Source organism: Columba livia, chromosome 11 (genome assembly GCF_036013475.1).
Source record: "Columba livia isolate bColLiv1 breed racing homer chromosome 11, bColLiv1.pat.W.v2, whole genome shotgun sequence".
In the NCBI taxonomy this organism is placed as follows: Eukaryota; Metazoa; Chordata; class Aves; order Columbiformes; family Columbidae; genus Columba; species Columba livia.
The window spans coordinates 176,951-199,031 of record NC_088612.1 but is presented as its reverse complement, the minus strand read 5'-3'; the positions used below and the strand labels follow the sequence as shown (position 1 = coordinate 199,031).

Genomic DNA, 22,081 nt, shown 5'->3' with positions numbered 1-22,081 from the left:
GTATTTACCGTTAACCCCAATTTAAACACCATAAAACGATTAACAGAAGTGAAACCTCAAGTTACCACCACAAAGCACTATCAAACGTCGGTCTAGCTGTCGTGCTCCTCACTGCTTCTAGCACGCCAGCATCTGTCAGTCAGGTTTTACACAGCTACTACTAGCGGCAGCTGCGAAATAAAAAGTATTTTACACGACTGGATTAGTTATTCCTATAATCCTGCATACACGAGTATTTCTTAAGACCTGATTTTTTTTTTTCATGTAAGTATGCACACATATATGGATGTGTTTGTACACATACACACTCACTATTTAAAAACAAAATCTGAATGCAAGCACAACATCCACAGTACATCACTCGTGACTCTTACCTTCAGGTTTACCTGAGAACAACAACAACAACAACAATCAGAGTCGAGTGAAAATTAGTATAAATCTCAAAACAGATGTCAAAATTTAGAACCCTAAAAATTAGTCAAAATCAAATCCAACTTGAATCATATTCCCAGTCTCAAATGGAAACATAAGTCTTCTTATGAAGGCACATTTTCATATGAAACCAAAACTACTCAGGAAAATGACTATTAAAAATAAATGCTCTCTATCATTTTTATTGGAATACATGTATCGTAGAAGATCAGGATTGCACAACGTAGACTTAGATCTGCAATGAGTTCTGCTGTTTTGTTAAACGTAGTAACATGTACAGGAGGTAATATTAAATGTAATAACAGTAGAGGAGTAGAAAAGCCCATCTCATTAACAGGTGGTCAAAGGAGTGGTGTCACCATCAACATTCTGGTTTTTTTGACCATGGGGCAAACCTCATGGTACCTGGTCTCCTCAAATCAGATGGGCTTCATCTTCTAGGAAGAGCAAATGGACTATAGCCCATAAGTTGGCGGGGCTATCAGGAGGGCTTTAAACTAGGTTTGAAGGCGGAAGGGATTGAAACTGGGCTCTCCAAAGATCAGCCTAAGGATGAAAAGCCTGAATTAAGAGTGAAATCAGCAGCCCACTTGAAGTGCATGTGCACTAATGCACGCAGTAAGGGCAACAAACAAGAGAAGCTGGAAGCCATCGTGCAGCAGGAAAGTTATGACATAGTTGCCATCACAGAAACATGGTGGGATGACTCATATGACTGCAGTGCTGCTATGTGTGGCTACAAGCTCTTCAGAAAAGACAGGCAGGGTAGGAGAGGTGCAGGGGTGGCTTTATATGTTAGAGAGTCACTCGACCCTGTTAAACTTGAGGTCAGCAGTGACAAGGTTGAGTGCCTGTGGACCAGAATCAGGGGGAAGTCCAACAAGGCTGACATCCTCGTGGGTGTCTGTTACAGACCGCCCAACCAGGACGATGAAGGAGATTAATTATTCTACAAGCAGCTGGCAGATGTCTCAAAAATCGACGGCCCTTGTTCTTGTGGGTGACTTTAACCTGCCGGATATCTGCTGGGAGCTCAATACTGCACAGAAGAGGCAGTCTAGGAAGTTCCTAGAGTGTACAGAGGACAATTTCCTTCATCAGCTGGTAAATGAGCCCACCAGGGGCAAGACCCCGCTAGACCTACTGTTCACAAACAGAGAAGGGCTGGCGGGAGATGTAGGGGTTGGAGGCCGCCTGGGGCATAGCGACCATGAAATAATAGAATTTTCATTACTCAGAGATGCAAGGAGAGCCATTAGTAAAACCTCTACGCTGGACTTCCGCAGGGCAGATTTTTGCCTATTCAGAAGTCTGGTTCAGAGCATACCCTGGGAAACAATGCTTAAAAACAAGGGGCCCAGGAGGGTCAGACACACTTCAAGCAGGAGGTTTGAGCGCACAGGACCAGGCTGTACCAGTGCGCCGAAAGGCTCGCCGGCGGGGAAGACAACCGGCTCAGCTAAACAGGGAGATTCTGAATGAAATCAGAAATAAAAAGAGTTCAGCGACTGTGGAAAAAAGGGCTGGCTACTTATGAAGAATTTATGAAAATGGCTAGATCATGCAGAAAAAAAAATCAGGGAAACAAAAGTGCAATTTGAAGTTAATTTGGCCAATTCTGTTAGGGATAATAAAAAGTCCTTCTTTAAATACTTTAATAACAAAAGGAGGGACAAGAAAAACCTCCATTCTCTGTTGGACTTTGAGGGAAATATAGTTAACAAAGATGAGGAGAAAGCTGAGGTACTTAATACCTACTTTGCCTCAGTTTCTACCAGTAAGACAGGTGGCCCTCAGGACAGCTGGCCTCTGGAGCTGGTTGACAGAGATAGGAAGCCAAATAGCCCCCTTGTATTCCAGGAGGAAATAGCTGGTGACTTACTGAGCCACCTGGATCCTCACAAGTCATTGGGACCAGCCGGGATCCATCCCGGGGTGATGAGGGAGCTAGCAGAAGAGCTCGCCAAGCCGCTCTCCATCATCTTCCAACAGTCCTGGCTCACTGGGGAGGTCCCATATGATTGGAAATTGGCAAATATTACCCCAATCCACAAAAAGGGCTGCAGAGCTGACCCTGGCAGCTCCAGGCCTGTCAGCCTGAGCTCGGTGCCTGGCAGGGTTGTGGAGCAGATCATCCTGAACGCAATCACACAGCACCTTCAGGATGGACAAGCGATCAGACCCAGCCAGCATGGGTTTAGGAGGGGCAGGTCCTGTCTGACCAACCTGATCTCCTTTGATGGTCAGGTGACCCAGCTGGTGGATGAGGGGAAAGCCGTGGATGTGGTCTATCTGGACTTCAGCAAGGCCTTTGACACTGTCTCCCATAATATACTCCTGTAAAAGCTGGTGGCCCGTGGCTTGGACAAGTGCACTCTCTGCTGGGTTAAGAACTGGCTGGAGGGCCGGGCCCAGAGGGTGCTGGTGAATGGGGCTGCATCCAGCTGGCGGCCAGTCACTGGTGGTGTCCCCAGGGGTCAGGGTTGGGTCCAGTCCTGTTTAACATCTTTATTGACGATTTAGATGAGGGGATTGAGACCATCATCAGCAAATTTGCTGCTGACACCAAGTTGGGAGGGAGTGTGGACCTGCTGGAAGACAGGAGGGCTCTGCAGAGGGATCTGGATAGACTGGAAAAATGGGCCCATTCCAATGGGATGAAGTCCAACAAGTCCAAGTGCCGGGTCCTGCACTTTGGCCACAAGAACCCCCTGCAGCGCTCCAGGCTGGGCACAGAGTGGCTGGAGAGCAGTCGGGCAGAAAGGGACCTGGAAAGAGATTGAAGTGCTGGAGCGGGTCCAGAGAAGAGCAACAAGACTGGGGAAGGGACTTGAACACAAGCCCTATGGGGAGAGGCTGAGGGAGCTGGGCTTGTTCGGTCTGGAGAAGAGGAGGCTTAGAGCTGAGCTCAGCACTCTCTAGAACCACCTGAAGGGCAGTTCTAGCCAGGTGGGGATTGGTCTCTTCTCCCAGGCATCAGCAATAGGACAAGGGGCCATGGGCTTCAACTCTGCCCGGGGAAATTGAGGCTGGAGATGAGAAAGCAATTCTGTGCAGAGACAGTGGTCAGGCATTGGAATGGCTGCCCAGGGAGGTGCTGGACTCACCGTCCTGGAGGTTTTGAAACTGAGATTAGATCATGGCACTAAGTGCCATGTCCAGTCAATGGGCTGGAGTTGGACCAAGGGTTGGACTGGATGATCTCTGAGGGCTTTTCCAACCCAGTTGATTCTGTGATTCTATGATTCTGTAATCTGTGTAATGCTTAACTTCAGGGAACACACTGCACACAGAAAAATTGCTGCTGTCCCGGATTCCCTAAACCACTCTGGAACTGCAAGGACAACTACAGCGTATTTTTCTCCACTGGAGAGAGAAAAATATTGATACTATGAACTCCTGTAGAAAACATGCCTTGCTCTTACATTTACCAGATGAGCACATATGGGACAAAAGCCTGAAATCGCTCTGTGAAGGGTGTCAGGAATGCTAAACACTACCACAAATTTATTTCAAAAGAAAAGATGTGCAAAATGAAGGATACACACCGCAGTATGAGAACAACAAGAAATTTCTATCTTGAAGGGCAACAGAAAATTAATTTCTTTTTATTTACTTTAAAGTGGCGTATATTACAATTTCAGCACCGAAGGGCCTATGTTATCCATATATTAGCAGTTGCTTTTTCTCATTTTTAGGTTTAGATTGTTAGCAGAGAACAAGAAAAAAAAAAAAAGAAAACAAACAATCAAGAGTCACAATAAAACGGTATTTGTTATGCAAGATCTTGATTTTATGCATTTTATTTTCTATGAACTCACCATAGAAGTGTCCAAAGCCCATGCTGATTGCAACCACCAAAGCCAGGATGATGCATCTGTTAAGGCCACCGCCGAACTGGCGTTTGTGCTGCTCTTCCTTGGGAGGGTCGGACTCGGGTTCTGCAGGTGGCCCACCCGCAGCCTCGGAGCTGGACACCAGCCTCTTCCTAGCCCGGCGTTTTCGCACTGTGGGACTGCACTGGTTGCCAGTTTCATCACTGCTCGATTCATCATTGCTAGCCTGAGACGGAAAAACTGAAAGACAACAACAGCAGTCTTTAAAATGCATTAATTGGTGCTTTAAAACATCAATTTGGGTACCCAAATCCAACATGTTTATGCAAAATGTATTTGGCAGTTTTCTTAGGGAACACTAGTAAAGCAAAATAAAAATCCTCAATGTGATTGGTAACGCTGGATATTACACAAGGAATGCTTGCTCTACAAAGTGAAAAATTCCTTTTTTTTTTTTAAAGAAAAAGATAGAGAATCAACAAATCAGCAAAAAAAACCCATATGGTTCTTGCCTATACCTTATCACTCACTCATTAGAAAGTGTTTCTTTCAGGCAATCCTGCCTCTTAAAGCACCTACATGTACTGCCTCTGCAAATACATGTGAAGTAGATAGGTTAAGAATTCAGCTTTCCTTCTCTTACATATATTGAGACTGAACTAATTAATAACAATAGAGCAAGAGAAAGACTTGCTTAGAGAAAGCCTCCTAAAAGACAGACATGGCTCTATTATCTCAAAAAACTTCATTCTGTGATCTACATGCAGCTGCAGACAAAATTCCATTAAAGTTCCATTAATGTAGGTATTACAAATATCCAAACAAACTTTTGCATTGCAAATTTATTTAAATAAGTAATTTTGTTCACTTTTAATATCTGCCATATACTACCTTTCAACAAAGCCGTTTTCAACCACTACTGCACAGGAAAAGAACTACTTGGGTGCTCTGTGTTTGTCTCTCTCTAACACTCTGAATCCAAAATGCTTCTATTACCTGGCTGTTGTTTGGAAGACTGAATCAGCCAAGACTTGATAAGAACAAATTCTAACCATAAAAAAATATCTTTTATAGCACTTTTTGTAAAATAGTATTTATGATACCACTTGTATGTTCATATTCCTATGGCCCAAAAGCCATTTATTCTACCTGGGAAAATAATAACAGAGCTGTAATTGCTTATTGCTATTAGCAGTACAAACGCTTGCTGCATGTACTGTAAACAAGCTTATATAATCCAGTATATAGGTAATGATTATTTAATCTCCCTTGCTTGAACACATAATTTTCAAGTGTAAGGCAAGTATCAAGGGGAAGCAGTAGCAGGGTGAAAAAGCAGCTTTCAAATGTCTGTGTTCACACGCCTGAAATAGATGCAACGTGATCAATGAAGCCTCCAGCACATGACAAAGTGCTCCTGCTCAGACAGTTCTAAATGTGATGCCCGCAATTACACAATGCTAACGCCCCTTCTAGAAATATGGTTGTTCATTCTCGTCTCAGAGATCATCACTCAAATATAAAAAGATAAACACGGAGTTACTGTCCTTGAAAATTTCACAGCTGAGAATCATTTGTTTGAGCAAAGCCATGCACACACCACTGAACAGACAAGAATGCCAAGCAGTGCTAAAGGCATTACCAGTTAAGATTCTTCCCTGAAAATAAATTCCAACTGCATGGAAGTGATTTTATCAACTCCAGAAAATATTACCAATTAGTATCTGGAATACATGATACGTATCTGATTTCTGACTCTGTGGACAAGCATCAGGTCAGACTAAGCAGACATTGCAACAAGGTCACATCACTTCAACAGCTACTTGACATGCAAATTTGCAGATTCTTAAACCCAAAAACCAACAACAACGCAAACGAAAACCAACAACCACCACACAGTCACCAGACAATCGGAAAGCAAAATCAACAAGCTGTGAGGCACTTAGAGGCATTCATAAGCACTTGCTGGCAAGTTGTCAACAGCATTACACTTCGAGGCAAGAATGACATTGCCTTACAGCTGCTCTGCAAACTCGGTACAAAGCTGTACTCTAACGTTCAGAGGATGAAAAGGAGTATAAATGAAACAAAGTGTGACCACAATACCAGCCTGAAATTCTAGCTTCTGCTGTGATTTTGAAATGTCGGGTCTACAATGGAACCCAGGTGAAGTAACAACATCAGTTAAGAATTTCATTTTCTTTGACATTTCTGCACAAACACATCTCAAGCTTAGACGCAATTTATTTCAGCATTTGAGCACTTCCGCTAGTTCAGTTAATTCACCAGGCAATACTAAAACATTTCTGTTTGTGTGGTGAAGACAGCCTAAACAGGAATTAGTTTGCAAGTAAAAGCGGCAGAAAATCCTTGTAGAGCGTTTTAGTATCTACATGAGGAAAATCTGAAGCTCATCCTTTTCCAACCCAACAGAGAACTCAACAAGAAGTACATGGCAAAGATTTCCATTGCCAAAAAGTGGCATGAAAATTTTGGCTGCTAAAACTTTGGCATTTAAAATAAATGCAAAAGTACTCCAGACATTTTCTGTACTACTTGGTCAATCACATACACAGCAATAAAGACCACGTTGAAATCAGCTTAAGTTAGAAGGAAGAAATTATTTTTGCCAGTCACACATAAATTTGGAATCCAACAAGAACTATTCATTTAAATGGTCAAGCATACATATTAAAATGTATTACAAAGGTTACTGATGCCCATTCCAAATTTACATGTAAGCTTAACATTTTTCAAAAAAGCAAATAAACCACTGACAGTTTAGCTGAATTCTTCAGTGAGGATGGGCTCTCAGCATCTGTATGGAATATCACTACTGTAAGACTAAGTCAAATTGCTACTGATAATTTTAACAACACTCCATGCAAACCGTAAGCAATCAGCTTTACACAAGCTGATCAAATTTAGTCACACCACCTTGGAAAGGAAGACTGCGAGACACATGCTGTTTCACCTCATCTCCCCATCCCCTCACACAATCAGGAATCTTCCTCAACTTCTCCAGCCAACTGACTTTTGTGCACAAAACCATGGGAGGAAAAAGAAATACATTTTTAGAACTCGGTCCTAAAAGAAAGTCAACTCAATTTTAAATTAAAAATTAAGTCATCCAGAAGACAACAGCTTTTTTATGAATCATCACTGGTCATAAGTGTAATTTTCTCATTCCAATGGATACTATACAGAAACATGAACATTTAATGATAAACAAAGATAAAACAGTAGTTTAAGAAAAATCTTGCCCTTGTAATAAACTTACTCAGAAAGGTAAAACTCGGTAACACAAAACTGTTATAGAGGATAAATAGAACAGAAAAGACTACAAATAAGCAGCCAAACAGAATGAAAAAGGAGGACTAGAGAGCTAGAGAAGAGTAATACAAGAGTAAATTTTTTCTTTTAGTTTGGGTTCATTGTTTTTTGTTTGTTTTTAGTTAGCCAAGTATTTATATCTTTCCTCCTGAATACTATGAGTTGCATTTCTGACAAGTAATGAGAGTATTTTAAATGCAGCTTTTTCCAATCCGTGGCAGATAAAACTGACACCAGCGGCAATGTAGGCCCACTGATGAACGAGGTGGGTGCCCTGGTGACAGAAGATACAGAGAAGGCAGAGTTACTGAATGCTTCTTTGTCTCTGTCTGCTCTGCCGGGGGCTGTCCTGGGGATCCTGCACTGCTGAGGCCCCAGAGGAAGACAGGACAACGGAGGAGTTTGCCTGGGTTGATGAGGACTGGGTTAGGGAGCAATTAAATAGTCTGGACATCCATAAATCCATGGGTCCAGATGGGATGCACCCGCGGGTGCTGAGGGAGCCGGCTGAAGTCACTGCTGGACCGCTCTCCGTCATCTTTGCCAAGTCTTGGGAAACGGGGGAGGTGCCCGAGGACTGGAGGAAAGCAAATGTCACTGCAGTCTTCAAAAAGGGCAAGAAGGAGGACCCGGGTAATTACAGACCGGTCAGCCTCACCTCCATCCCTGGGAAACTGATGGAACGGCTTCTCCTTGGTGCCACCTCAAGGCATGTCAGGGATAAGAGGGTCATTAGGGGCAGTCAGCATGGCTTCACCAAGGGGAAGTCATGCTTGACCAACCTCATAGCCTTTTATGAGGACACAAGACAGGTGGATGGATGGATGGATGGATGATGGCAGAGCGGGGGACGTGATCTACTCTGACTTGAGTAAGGCATTTGACACAGTCTCCACAGCACCCTCACAGCTGAACTGAGGGAGTGCAGTCTGGATGAGCGGGGAGTGAGGTGGACTGGGAACCCCTGAAGGGAAGAAGCCAGAGAGTCGTGGTCAATGGGCAGAGTCCAACTGAGGCCTGTACCCAGTGCAGTGCCTCAGGGGGCAGTGCTGGGGCCGGTGTTATTCAATATATTCATCAGCCATTTGGACGAGGGAATAGAGTGACTGTCAGCAAGTTTGCTGATGACACCAAGCTGGGAGGAGTGGTGACACTGGAAGCTGTGCTGCCATCCAGAGACCTGGACAGGCTGGAGAGCTGGGCAGGGAAACATTTAATGAAATATAACAAGGGCAAGTGTAGAGTCTTGAATCTGGGCAGGAACAACCCCAGGTTCAGTGTAAGTTGGGAATGACCTACTAGAGAGCAGTGTAGGGGAAAGGGACCTGGGGGTTCTGGGGACAGCAGGGTGACCATGAGCCAGCACTGGGCCCTTGTGGCCAGGAAGCCAATGGTACCTGGGGTGGGTTAGAAGGGGGTGGTCAGTAGGTCGGAGAGGTTCTCCTGCCCCTCTGCTCTGCCCTGGGGAGACCACACCTGGAATCTTGTGTCCAGCTGTGGCCCCTCAGTTCCAGCAGGACAGGGAACTGCTGGAGAGAGTCCAGCGCAGCCACCAAGATGCTGGAGGGAGTGGAGCATCTCCCGTGTGAGGAAAGGCTGAGGGAGCTGGGGCTCTGGAGCTGGGCAAGAGGAGACTGAGGGGGGACTCATTCCTTTTTACAGATATATAAAGGGTGAGTGTCAGGAGGATGGAGCCAGGCTCTTCTGGGTGACAGCCAGTGATAGGACCAGGAGCAATGGGTTCAAACTGGAACACAAGAGGTTCCATTTAAATATGAGAACAAACTTGTTGGGGGTGAGGGTGGCAGAGCCTGGCCCAGGCTGCCCAGGGGGTTGTGGAGTCTCCTTCTGTGCAGACATTCCAACCCGCCTGGACACCTTCCTGTGTAACCTCATCTGGGTGTTCCTGCTCCATGGGGGATTGACCTGGATGAGCTTTCCAGGGCCCTTCAACCCCTGACACTCTGGGATTCTGCGTGATTCTGTGATATTCTACGTAGCTACGAAGGCAAGCAAAAAGTTACTGTAGTCATTCTGCTATTAGTCCTCATGACCCCAAAAATCAATTCTCTCTCAGTTGCCAGTTATTTATGCCAACTCTATAAAAGTGAAAAAAAAGCCAAGAGAAAACCTACAATTATTCTATGAACTAAAAGTCACTTTAATTCTCCAAAATACTCTAGAAATTTACTTTCTATTTAAAAATAGTGAACACTTAACAGAAGAGAATGCTTTCAAATAAAAAGATTACAGAAGTACATTTGGACAAGGTTTTGGAGTTAGGGCAACTAGAGTTGTCCTAGAGACTGCAAATATTTGGACACATACTCAACAAGACCAATATTTTTTCTCCTCTCCACACAAAGAAAGGTTCCCTAAGCCAAGATTTTTTTTTTCCCAGTGACATCTTTGCATACAGTTGCTTAGTAAATTATTGCTCTTACCAGTTTCTAGATGGGAAAATGCGTATTGACTGCTAGAGGAGGAACCCATGTTAAAATCGTCTGAACTTGGAGCTTCTTCACCATCAGCTGGAGCTTCCTCCTGACTTGGAGTTTCTTCTTGTTTTGGAGCTTCAAGCGTAACTATGTCAGAATCATCGCTAATAGTTCCAATGCAGAATCCATCATCAGGGATGTTTTCATTCTTTTCCTAGGGAAATGGACAATGTAAAATTTATTCAGGTACATGTAACATCAAGTAATTTTTTAAAGAGTAAGAATTCTTAATGCTTTAAAGAAAAGGAAAAACCAGTATCTTCATTTTGATGCCTTCAAAACATTGCTTGGCATTGTCAGATGGGGCTTACAGAAGCACCTGAATAACATAAGGTAATTTACCTCTGGAACTGTCTGAGTTTCCTCAAAAGCAGAAAGAGTATTATCTACCACTGGTATCTCTCCATCAGTGTTGCACTGAGCTATATAAATAAAAAGAGCAAAAAACAAACATTGGCACTAAAACCAGTAACTCAACAAATTATGCCCACTCCCACCTAATATTAATATAAGCATAATTGTGACAGCTTTTTATTATCTACTCAAATTAGGGAAATTTTCCTAAAAATACTCAATCTAATTTTCAATATCCCTCTAACAAACATCAGAATCCAAACTGTCATTATGTAATACAGTCATGGGGGATACTTCAATTCAAATGCTCAAACTGACCATAATGCAAGCAACCTATAAATAAAAACCACAGTTAGATAAAAACCAACACTACACTGTAAGCTGATACCACAGTACTCCTGTATGCTGGGATAATTAAAATACTTTCCAGCTAGTTACTGGAGTTTGAGCATCTACTCCTCTTTCTACAAGGAGAAGTTACGAATTTGGAAACACGGCCAAGCTCAAATTTAGTCAACTAAACGCTGAACCTGTCAAGTCTGTGTTCTCATACCAATATTAACAAATTCAGTCTTAAATTTAGTAATTAAAATAAGTGGATTTTCATTATATTAACACCCACCAGACTTACATTTCCAACTCAAGAAATGCTAACACAGTGCCACAATGTTACCTTACAAGTGTAAGAGCATTGATGGCTCCTTCCAAATTACTCTTATTTGGTCCATGTCATTATTAAATAATGTTTAAAATAGAGTTTATCAAGGTCACTTCTAGAAACTATTTTCCAGCAACATCAGTACATACTATTCTATAACACATCTGAAGTATTGACAAAATGAAAGATATTCTACTAATTGTCTCTATTTCAAGAAAAAAATACTTTCATAAAATTGGTGACTGAATATTTTCCATGACACTGATGAAGGAAGAACTTTGACAGAGGCCTACAAAGTGTGCAAACTCTATTAAAAATACTAATTTTGTGGAAACGCTACAGGCACCTATTTTATGGAACTGCTCCTCTTTTAACATCTAACCTTGCAAATCAATTGGTTGCTCCTCTTCTGGCAAAGAAACATATTCTTCTGAAACAAACTCATGGTTGTCGTTTGTGCTTCCATTTTCTGAAGTCACCGTCTCTATGTCAGAACCCTGGAGTTAAAGAGTTTTAAATGAACATTACAGTTATTGGGGTTTCCATCAGTAAAGTAGAAGGGTTACAGAGGAAACGGGACATTAATAATAAAAACAGAAGAGAAGAATAAAAACCCTTAAAACTGAAGAAGAATTTAAGCAAAAATAAGCAAGAGAAATACCAAGTAATTGAGAAGAGGGAAACAGCTGATAGTGTGTACCACTTATGACCATGATCAAAAAAAGGCAGAGGAGGAAAATTCCGGGAAAAAAAAAAAGACAATTTAGGCCTTAACTAACAACTATGCTAAGCATTTTAAATAATTATTTTCTATTAGCTTTATTAGACCTATTTATTAAACAGAATCTAAAGAAACAAAAGAGATTTTCAAATGAGTTTTGAGTATGGGATCTAATTCTTGCACATATGTCCATACATTTTATGTAAACACACCACTGCCTCCCCCCAAAGAAATGGACCGTGGGCAGCACCACCATGAAATCCAACAAGTACCAGAACCAGGAAAAATACATATCATTCTACTCCATCTCAATTCCTGTCAGCAAACGTGAACGGCTGTTTTAATAGTACATCTCTGACACCAGGAAAACAAACATTTATCCAATCTCCAAATTGGATTTCTGTGTTTAATCCAGAAAGGAGCCTCAGTTCTTGGTCAGCTGCCAGTCCGCACCAACCTCAGACTGGACCAGACCTGAAGACAAACAGCGCTCAGAGGCCGCAGGGCGCTGCAGGCAAGCACCATGGGTAACAGCTCTAAATATTTAATCTTCACACAGTAATTTTTGTTTAAAAGAACTGATGGAACACAAGTAAGGTTATTAGAAAACTATAAACATGCAAAACATAATTGAAAAATACTAAGTCATGCTGATCCGTAAATAACTTGTGCTGTTTTTGTAAACAGAGAGAGTTATTTTTGTAACAGCAGGTGTGAAATTACAGTAGTAGTAATACTTCCAGATCAGTTTCCCTAGGTGCTCGTTTCAGGACTCAGGCAAACATGTATGTTTTTGTTTTTAGGAAGAGACTACTCCAGGAAAATCAGATACCTCACAAAGAGTTGCATAAGATACATTCTGCAATCACATTACAAAGCTATGTTGCTTTTTAAAAGGCTTTGAAAATTAACTGCTTTGGCAATTTGGCAAATACTTTGTATTTCTTAATTTTGACTACAAAAGCATCACAATTTGAACCACAAATGTTTCACAGAAATTCACCATTCACTTATAAGTAACTTACTAAAATCTGAGTGAAATCTCATGAAAGAAAATACAAAACTATTTGTATATACACAATATACACAATATCTACGTATTTTGTATATACAAAATACACAAAATTGCTCTCTGGTGTAACAGAACCATTACTTTTGTTTCTTAAGTTGTGAAGAAGAACGAATAACCAAAATTTAGTTTGCCACAACAAAGCAAACATCAGGAACGTAGCTTAAAGCAGACTACAGTTTCAGCTAAAACAGCACGACGCCAGGCTGAGGGCAAGGCGCGCGGCCCTTCCGCAGACGCGCGGTGCGGTGCGGTGCGTGCGCGGCCCAGAGCCGCCCTGCGCGGCCCAGAGATGCCCTGCGCGGCCCAGAGATGCCCTGCGCGGCCCAGAGCCGCCCTGCGCGGCCCAGAGATGCCCTGCGCGGCCCAGAGCCGCCCTGCGCGGCCCAGAGATGCCCTGCGCGGCCCAGAGATGCCCTGCGCGGCCCAGAGATGCCCTGCGCGGCCCAGAGATGCCCTGCGCGGCCCAGAGCCGCCCTGCGCGGCCCCGCTCCGCCCCAGGCGCCCGACCCAGCGGGTCTCCTGCTCCTCTTTTGGTGACAGGATTCCTGACCTGCCACCCGACACAAAACAAGGACAAAAGCTCCAACGATCTCTTAAATATCACCTTGCTAACAACAAAAATGAAACGATGACCCAACATTTATAAGCCACAAACCATATCTCTTGCTTTTGAAACGGAACTGAGTTTCCAAAACTTAAGTACAACCAAACGCCTGCAACGTGCAACGGCTTGCTTTCCAAATTACCTAGATTTGCTTTATAATCTGCAGTGACTATTCCCTGTTTTCCTGTTCCTTGAAAATGTTTTGGGGCAGGAAACAAGAAGATGCAGACAGCCAATATCTGAGTGTCATTCCAGGAAAACAGTTAACCCATTTGCTCTGAGGATTCTGGCTCAACAACCTACTCCCTTTACCAGACAGTGCTAAATGCTTAAAAAACACAAACCAAACCATACCACACTCACACACCAACCAAGATCTGAAGTGATACAAAAATCCTGAGGGCTAAAGAAGAAAAGTACATTGGAGACCCACACTAACAGGTAGGGCCCTGCAGAGTTTCTGAGCAACTTCAGGCCTGCCCCGTTTACCCCAGGGGAAAATCAGACACAGCATTAATCTTTCCTAACTTCAAGTGTCTACACTCGAGCAAATTGTTGAAGGCACCTTTACAATAAATACAGTCAGTGGAGTCAAGACAGCACATCACTTGATCAAATATAAGCGTTGACCTTAGCATAAGAATTATTGGTCTCCAGACTTCATTGATTGTATTGATCTAATCTATACAATGCAAACTTAGAAACTAACATCAGATTCAAATGCCTACCCTGTAGACAACGCCTAGGCAACAACACATTTCATCCCAACAGACTTTTTGTCTCAAGCTTTATTCTACTAGGAATCACAAATCACTTTTGTTTTAATAAAGCCACAGTCACTTTATACAACTAGTCAAACATCAGAAGATGGGAAACAAACACGCAAATTAAACCAGTGCACACAAACGTAATAATGACTTTACAAAGAGTTTTACCCCAAGACTTGAACAAAGAATGAGGGAATTCTAACATTTCATTCCAAGGTATGACAAATAAGGGAAGCTATAGCAGAGATTGGAAGATGGACAGAAACACAACTGAGGCAACACAAATCTGATGGACCACCACACATCAGTTGAACAGGTTTTAAGAAACAAGTATTTTGAGCCATGATTCCCAAACTCACAAAATTTTCTTGCAGAGACGGCGGGAGGGCTGTCAGGGAAGGATAGTGGAAGGAGGTATGGAAGGAAAAGGAGAAATAAATTAGCAATGGACAAGCTACACAGAATGTCAGCGTTTTCGGGAAAGATGGAAGACAGGAAAACACCTCACTAAAATTCTAACAATTCTCCAACGTAAAACCTTTGGAAAAAAAATTATTTTAAACAACAAAATCTGTATCAGCTATAGTCAAGGATACACATTTTTAAAGAGCAGTTTTATGTTTTCTTACTTATAAGTCTCTCTTCTCTATTCCCTGTTGATACACAAGACCAATACAAAACAAAATTACAAAGCTGAAATAATGTTTTACGGCATATGGTTAGTCTTAAACAGAAGAATTTTGTTAATTGGAGACTGCGTACCTCGTGATTGATGACAGTCCAGCCACAAGATGAATCACTGTCACTGGAACTCTCAGACATTTTCAAAGCACGCTGCAAGTAAAAGCAGGTTCTTTTAACACGCCAGATTTAAAATTTCTCTGTAGCATCATCAGTTAAGTCATGCTGCAGTAGGTAAAGAAATTTCTGAATTGTTACATGCACAGGAACTACAGTTTATTCAATAAAAACGCCTTTTTTTTTTAGAGAAGACACGAACTAGGATCTGTTGGAACTAACTGTCTTCAACTATGGGCAAACAATAATGTTTCATGTTGCTTTCATTCCTTTCAAGTACTATGAAAAATGCTGATTCTGAAGAAAACTGAGAGAGTACCTGGAGGGTACAGGAACAGGATGAAAAACCAGAAGTACAGATTTGACTCGTTACAGCGGTGCCAGCGCACTGACAGCTGCTTTCAGAAGAGCCGTCTGGCTGCAGCTGCCTGTTCGTCACCTCTCCTGTACCAGGAACACAGAGCATTCATTATTGCCACACACTCAGATTATTTTTTAAAGTTCTTAACTAATGAAAAGACTTAAAAATAAATATCTAAAACTGTTAAATAAAATTTACTGTACGTTTATCTGGGGGGGGGAGGGCGGACACAAAACAAAGCAAAAAAAAAAAAAAAAACAACCAACCAACACCAACAAACAACCTTCCCCAAAGCAGAACAATTTCCAACCAATTGTGTGTTACATTATCCATCCAATGTATTAAAACAGCAAAAGAAATAATGGTTCAATAAAGCTGTCCATTCATTCATCTTTTTATAGAAAAGCAGAGAATTCTGATAACTTCAGACATCTGCTTTATTTCCCGCAACTAACTACTTCTGGTGAGAACACAGAGAAAAGCACCTATTCGTTTAAATTTATTTACTCTCTATTGTTAATCCTGTCTTTACGCCCAGTTCGTTAACATACAAAATATACAGAAACATTGAATTAGAACACCTAAATATGCCACTGTGGCTAGTAATTGGAACAAAAAACAACAACAATCAAACTTCCAATTCCATTCAGCTTTCTTAAAAAACACATCAAACATATGTCTTCCATCTCTGCATCATGGTAGTTATCATGTTTTGCTAATGTAACACTTTTTCCTCATCAACTTCAACTAATACAGTTGGGGTTCCGCTGTAAAATCACAACTACAGTTTATTAAGCAAAACTAGTCACTAACAATCGACTTAGGTTTCAAACTTACAGAGCAATAGGATTTCTACTTAGTATAAAGCCCTACTTTGAATATGGTTGTAACTTTCCTTTAGATCTTTTTCTTCCTTCATTGGTGTTTTTCCTGGGATCTCAGCTAGGGAACGTCAGGGCAGTGTGTGTTTGGGTTGGGTTGGTTTTGTTTTGTTGCTGATGATTCTGGTTTTCTTTTGTCACGCTTGTTTGGGTTTCTTTAATCATACTGTATTCATCTTACTTTTATTTCAAATTGTGCTTTTTTTAAAAATCATACTTCTCCAATCATCACAACCAATGCCCAAGTGGTCAACACTGCATTCCCGAGTTCTCATGAGACAATAACATCTGCTTGCTGCCATCAAATGGTTTTAACGGGACCAGGCGTTCAGCAGCAGCAGCATTCCTTCCAGGGGAAGGCAACTACCAGCACCAGAACTTGCCACCTATCAGAAACACCACTGGATATGTTGCAAAAACTGTACTGGTCACCTGAAATTGTCTTTCGAGAATTCTATTCAGTATAAAAACATTCCCATTTAATTATTCTACAGTTCAGTCAATGGTGCAATCACAAGAGTACCAAAATTCATAGTAATTAAAACCCAAGCGTTTTGCATCACAATAAAAAAAATATAGTTATGGGCAAATATAGTACGGGCAGCCCCATCCTTACTAGCAAGTCTGATCTCCAGTGTGGAAGAAATTCAGGCTGTGGCTTCATGACATGGCAATTCCAGTTTTAGTGCATCTCAGTGCTAGATGTAAAACAATGAAGTCACATAATGCAAACCCTTTAACAGGGAAAAATAAAAGAAATCTGTTGATACAAGTGCATTTACAAATTTTGAAAGGGCAAGTTTTAACAGCAGAGACTGTGCTGGACACCGTGGCGCCTGTCTTCCTCTGGCTAGCTCAGCATTTCAGCAGGAGCCCCGGCTAACTCCACAGGAGTGCCGTGCTGTCCCCTCTCTGTCCAGATCACAGACTGAGCACCGCATAAAACCAGTCCTACGGGATACACTGCCGTGGCCTCAGGCTCCAGAGAGCACTAAACATCTGTCTTCCCAAATGAAAGCTTCAGGACCTAACTATGTAGGTACCAGCATAATAAAAAAAAATTAGTAAAACAAACAGAGGAACAAGCAGACAAACAATCTTTATTTTCTGTGACTTGCTGACCTTGATAAATGGCCTTGATTTGGAAGTTACTTATCTTGTATTCAACCTGAATATCATACTGCATATTTAACTGAATACAGGTGACCAATCTTCAAAACAGAAAAGCTTCTAATATCAAGAAAAAGAACGGAATAGAAAAGAATAATTACAAAATCATTAACGTTCACAGGCAGAAGTGTTAAATCTATCAAAGATGATAGACAGATAGATAGATAGATAGATAGATAGGCATCAGACTGAAGGGCATCTCTAGGATTACTATATTCTTACAAGCACATTCAGCATACATACATGTGTGAAACGGTTATCAAAAGTAAAGTATGTTATAATTAGTTAGCTCTAAAAGAAAAAAGCTTTAAGAAAAAAATACCTAGGGACAGCATTTCCACACTTCAGTCATCAGCTAAACACACACTGTCGTAACTAAACCTGCAGGCCCATCAAGTCCCTACAGTAAAGCGAAACACAGAAGACTAATCTGAGCCCAGTGGCTAAACTGACCTATTCACAAAATCTCCCCCAGCTTATATTCGCTGCCATCAAATGACAAAAGACACATGAAGGCTGAGGAGACGTGCTGGATACAGCTGACACAGTCAAGTTGCTTTGGGCAGGAATCAAAAAGACATGAAGCCTGCAGCTTCCTAACGAATTAAGATGATGCTGATGAGTTCTAGTTCAACAACAGCAGGGATAACTGGAGGATACAGCAGAGTACTCCACATCTTCTGTATGTCAGGCCAAGCCAGAAGGGAAGATTGAAAAAAAGAAAAACACATCCCGCACACACAGCTTCACTTGTTTGGCTTCTCACTAAATACCTTCATTGCCACTATTTCCTAGGACAAATGTACAGTTCAGTTTCTTCTGTATTCCAGTTTAAACTGCAACGCTGATTCTAGGCCCACAAATGTCCTACACTCTCAGTGACATCTCCTTTCACATTTCCATCTAGACAAAATAAATATCCATCATACTCAGAATTCAATCAGTCTGTATTTTTTTGGGGGGGAGAAAGGGATCAAGGAATTAGAAATGTGAACTACTTTCCTAACCTTACTGAAATGCAAACCAGAAGCACAAGGTGTAACAGTTTTCAGCTGACTATACTGTTGATAACATAATACCAAGTTATCCCACATATCTATATAAAAATAAATAGGAGATACCACATCCTATTTATCCACCATGAAGCTGAATAAATACGAGTCTCAGAAAGAGTAACTATTCCAATCTAAACAAACGCATGCATTCTTCCATCTTAGAAGAGGATTTCCTAGCCTACAAAAACCTCAAGAAGCATTGACAAAGATGAAGAAAGCACCCATGGGAATCGGTGTTCTTTAGAGTTTACTGTGCTGTCATTCCAAGTAAAAACTCACAGTTCTCTTCCACTGCAGCTTCTTTGCCACACAGCAGAAACAAAACCGCATTACAGTGGTATTGTACTTCAGGGTTTTCATGCAAGCTTATTATTTCTACTAAGTGGTATAATTTCTTCCCCAAAGTAACATTCTTCGTTATGAATATATTTAGCAACCCATAAAGACCGTCTCCTTACTCTGATTTTCACAAGCCAAGTGTGGCTTCTAAAAGCCAACCCACTCCCAAGCCGGGCACTCCGTGCTCAGCAGGTGTCACATCACACCTGCCGCAGAAAGCGGCCCCGGGCCACAACAGTAACGGCAACAGTAACAGCTGCGGGCACAGCACACCTTGCATCAGCCTGGGAGGGAGATGATGAAAGAGAAGGAAGCTGGCAAACGCCCGCGGCCGGGCCGGCACGGCGGGAACGCCGCCCGCGGGGCCCGCTCGGCCGCCACCGAGACCGCGCCCTCCCCGCAGCGCCCCGGCTACTCGCCCCCTGCGGCCAACAGGGCTGCCCCGGCTCCAGCGCCCCCGGGTTCGCGCCGCTGCGGGCGGACCCTGCGCACGCCCGGCCGCCGCGCTGCCCGCGAGGCCGCGCACCGAGGCCAGGCCTGAGGGCGGCAGCCCCCCGCGGGCCGGTCTCGCCGCCTACCTGAGCGCGGCCCCGCTCGGACGAGAGGCCGCCAGCGGCGGCCGCCCGTGACGCCGTCAAAAACAACACCGGCCTGCCCGGGCCGCGCCTGCGCACGGCGGACGCGCCCCGCAGCATCCTGGCGAGCGTAGTCCGCGCCCTGCACGGCCCGCCGGCCGGCGCGCCCGGCCGACTACAGCGCCCAGAGTGCACCGCGGCGGGCGGCCGCCCCGCCCCCGCCGGGCCCCCGGCGCTTCCCGCTGCCTTGGCAACGGCACGCTCTGAGCGCGGGCCTGGCGGGCGCGGAGCCCCGCACCGCGGAGGCGGTACGGCCGTGTCGGACCGGGACACGGCGGGACCGCGGAGGGAGGGGAGGAGACAGGGAGGGCCTGCGGGCCCGGGGGCGGTGCTCGGCCCTGGGGGAGGCAGCTCAGCGGCCCCGACAGCGCAGGGAGCTTCTTACAGATGTAATCACAGGATAAGCAAGCAACGGGGCAGCCGGGTCTGAATGGACGCGCTCCGTTACATGCAAATAACGCTTGTACTAAGGGAAAGAAACAAGCAAACAAAAAAACCCCAAAACCAAACCAAAAGTGCTCCAAAGAACACCCCAACCCCCAACCAAAATAAAAGAAGTACAGTCTATGGACTAGAAATATTTGATCCTTCTAGGCTGAGGCAGGTGGAAAAACTCTGACTGCGAATTAACTAATTTTGAATGTTTCCCAACAGCTCAGTTTGGACTCGGCCACCTGCAGCCCTGCTGCTCCAGGAGCTGTCCTCTCCCAGCGCCGCCTGCAGCTGCAGGTAAAGCCGCTGCCCCTCACCGAAACCCCCCCTCATCCACAGGTACCTCCTGCACCCAGAGGCCTGGGCCCCAGCAGTGCTCTAGCGGGGCAAAACTATCACAAGACAACAACAGGCCTCATTAATAAAGGAAGTCAGAATTTCTTACTTGAGCTTTATCTAGGCTGGCGACTTAGATGTTTTCTTCATCTCTTACATGATGGAGAAACAACAAAAAAATATTTCATTGCACCTCTGAAGAACAAGAGGTTTTGAACAGCTTGTTCAGCAAAACAAAGGGACGTACCTTATTCTGGGCAGTTTTACCACATGCTCACCAAAGCAGCATTGGAGCACTTGCCATGAACGCGCTAAGCAGTAACTGTCCTATGTTCATTCACTCCCAATGGAAGGAAAAAAAAATGCATGCATGTGAATGTGAGCAAGGAAGTACGATATCAGGAGGTTTGTTTAGGGCTCTATTTTAGTGTACGTATTTCTATATATTAGGAAAGTCAAAACCAAAACCGAACCACCCACAGAGCCTCACTATATTCTTACTCTCATTCATATTTTTATTACCTATACTAATTATTTTTGTCAAACGTATTAAGATATATTCTATGCTCAAGATTATCACTAATGCAGAAATTGGTGCAAATTCAAATTTTTACCACACTTCCTAGCCAACATGAGTCCTTTTATCACTGTGCGTTGTTTACTAAGCAAGGTCAAAAGTCAAAGTGTTTAGTTACTCACTCTCCACTATGCATGTATTTCAATACACATCTTGAGCAACATTTGCTCTGACCACAGACATTTAACAAATGTGAAATTATTTGCCATGTTAGTTTAAAAAACTTAATTAAAATCTGTCTCCTTAGTAGGGAAAGAAGATGACTTCTGCTGAGAAGCTGCCACCAAGTCTGAACACTGAGCAAAACCAATCTCCTCATTGGCCTCTCTGCACAAATCCTGGCAATCCAGTGTTTTCCTGTATGCTGGACCCCAAAATATTTGGGACCAGTGTTTCTTTGGCAAAGCCTCAGGTTTTACTGTTTAAAACAACTTCAAGTGAATATGGTGCTATGCCACCTATCTCACAGATGGTACCCTGTACTTATCATCCAGTGGATCATACCTTTTCAAAACACCTACTCACTTGTGGGTCATCTCAAAATAGTTATTTAAACACAGCCATTGACAGAAATAGGGTATATGACTACCCCAATTTACAGCATACTCTCTAAAAATGCATCTGCATCTTTATGTCATAGATTTAGACTAAACACTCAGTTTAATAAAAAAAAAAAAAAAAAAAAGTCTGACTGTTATTTGGGTAATTCCGGGAATAACTGCCAATTTCTGATTTATTTTGGTTTTGCTGGGTCAAATAAGATGTATCAGAAAGGATGTAGCCCACTGGATGGTACATTTCTCTCAGTCAGACCTAAACCCAAGAAAATAAAACTTTTGAAACTGGTATCATAATTGTGTAACTCTGATTTTATAGAAAGAGTTAAGTATAAGTTAAGTGTCTGGTTTTAAAGCTTGAAATCAGTCTGCACATTCCTACATCACATGACACTAATACCAACATAACTCACGTGACTTTGATGCGGTGTACGCACCATCAGCTCAGCTATTAAGCTCAGAAGTTTAACATCCGTTTGTTCCCAATATAATCAGATAAAACAGGCAGATGTTGTTCATGCCACCAAGCACATCTGCTTCCCTAACCTATAAAGAGGACACTCTATTTCATAGCAGTAGAAAAAGATGCCTGCCTACATCCAAAATAGCCTCAAGTGGCTATAATCCGTCACTACAACACAAAAGCCCATATAGTTGCATACAGA

General features: G+C 42.9%; 2 protein-coding genes across 6 annotated transcripts in view; one reads left to right on the top strand and one right to left on the bottom strand.

Moving 5' to 3' along the window:
- Positions 1 to 19,614, bottom strand: part of CCPG1 (cell cycle progression 1) — a 49,293-nt gene extending 29,679 nt beyond the window's left edge. For 2 of the 4 annotated variants that reach the window (XR_010475307.1, XM_065076373.1), the window contains exons 1-7: positions 15,393 to 15,517; positions 15,038 to 15,109; positions 11,494 to 11,608; positions 10,442 to 10,521; positions 10,046 to 10,253; positions 7,206 to 7,301; positions 4,254 to 4,508 (exon numbers count right to left, since the gene is read on the bottom strand). Coding sequence is in view for 3 of the 4 variants with exons in the window: in XM_065076373.1 (XP_064932445.1) it covers positions 4,254 to 4,508; positions 7,206 to 7,301; positions 10,046 to 10,253; positions 10,442 to 10,521; positions 11,494 to 11,608; positions 15,038 to 15,097 (814 nt within the window). In the remaining variant the exon portion in view is untranslated. Of the gene's footprint in view, positions 1 to 4,253; positions 4,509 to 7,205; positions 7,302 to 10,045; positions 10,254 to 10,441; positions 10,522 to 11,493; positions 11,609 to 15,037; positions 15,110 to 15,392; positions 15,518 to 19,457 lie in introns of those variants that run through there. The other 2 variants (XM_065076375.1, XM_065076374.1) reach the window with 2 other exon arrangements.
- Positions 19,615 to 19,653: 39 nt separating this feature from the next.
- PIERCE2 (piercer of microtubule wall 2) lies at positions 19,654 to 21,680 on the top strand. 2 transcript variants are annotated; one of them, XM_065076383.1, is made up of 3 exons: positions 19,654 to 19,762; positions 20,169 to 20,243; positions 21,110 to 21,680. In XM_065076383.1, the coding sequence occupies exon 3, from the start codon at positions 21,119 to 21,121 to the stop codon at positions 21,470 to 21,472; it is 354 nt and encodes a 117-aa protein (XP_064932455.1). In that variant the 5' UTR covers positions 19,654 to 19,762; positions 20,169 to 20,243; positions 21,110 to 21,118; the 3' UTR covers positions 21,473 to 21,680. The 2 variants fall into 2 exon arrangements, with proteins under 2 accessions (XP_064932455.1, XP_064932454.1); XM_065076382.1 differs by having other exon boundaries at positions 21,107 to 21,680.
- Positions 21,681 to 22,081: the final 401 nt, after the last annotated feature.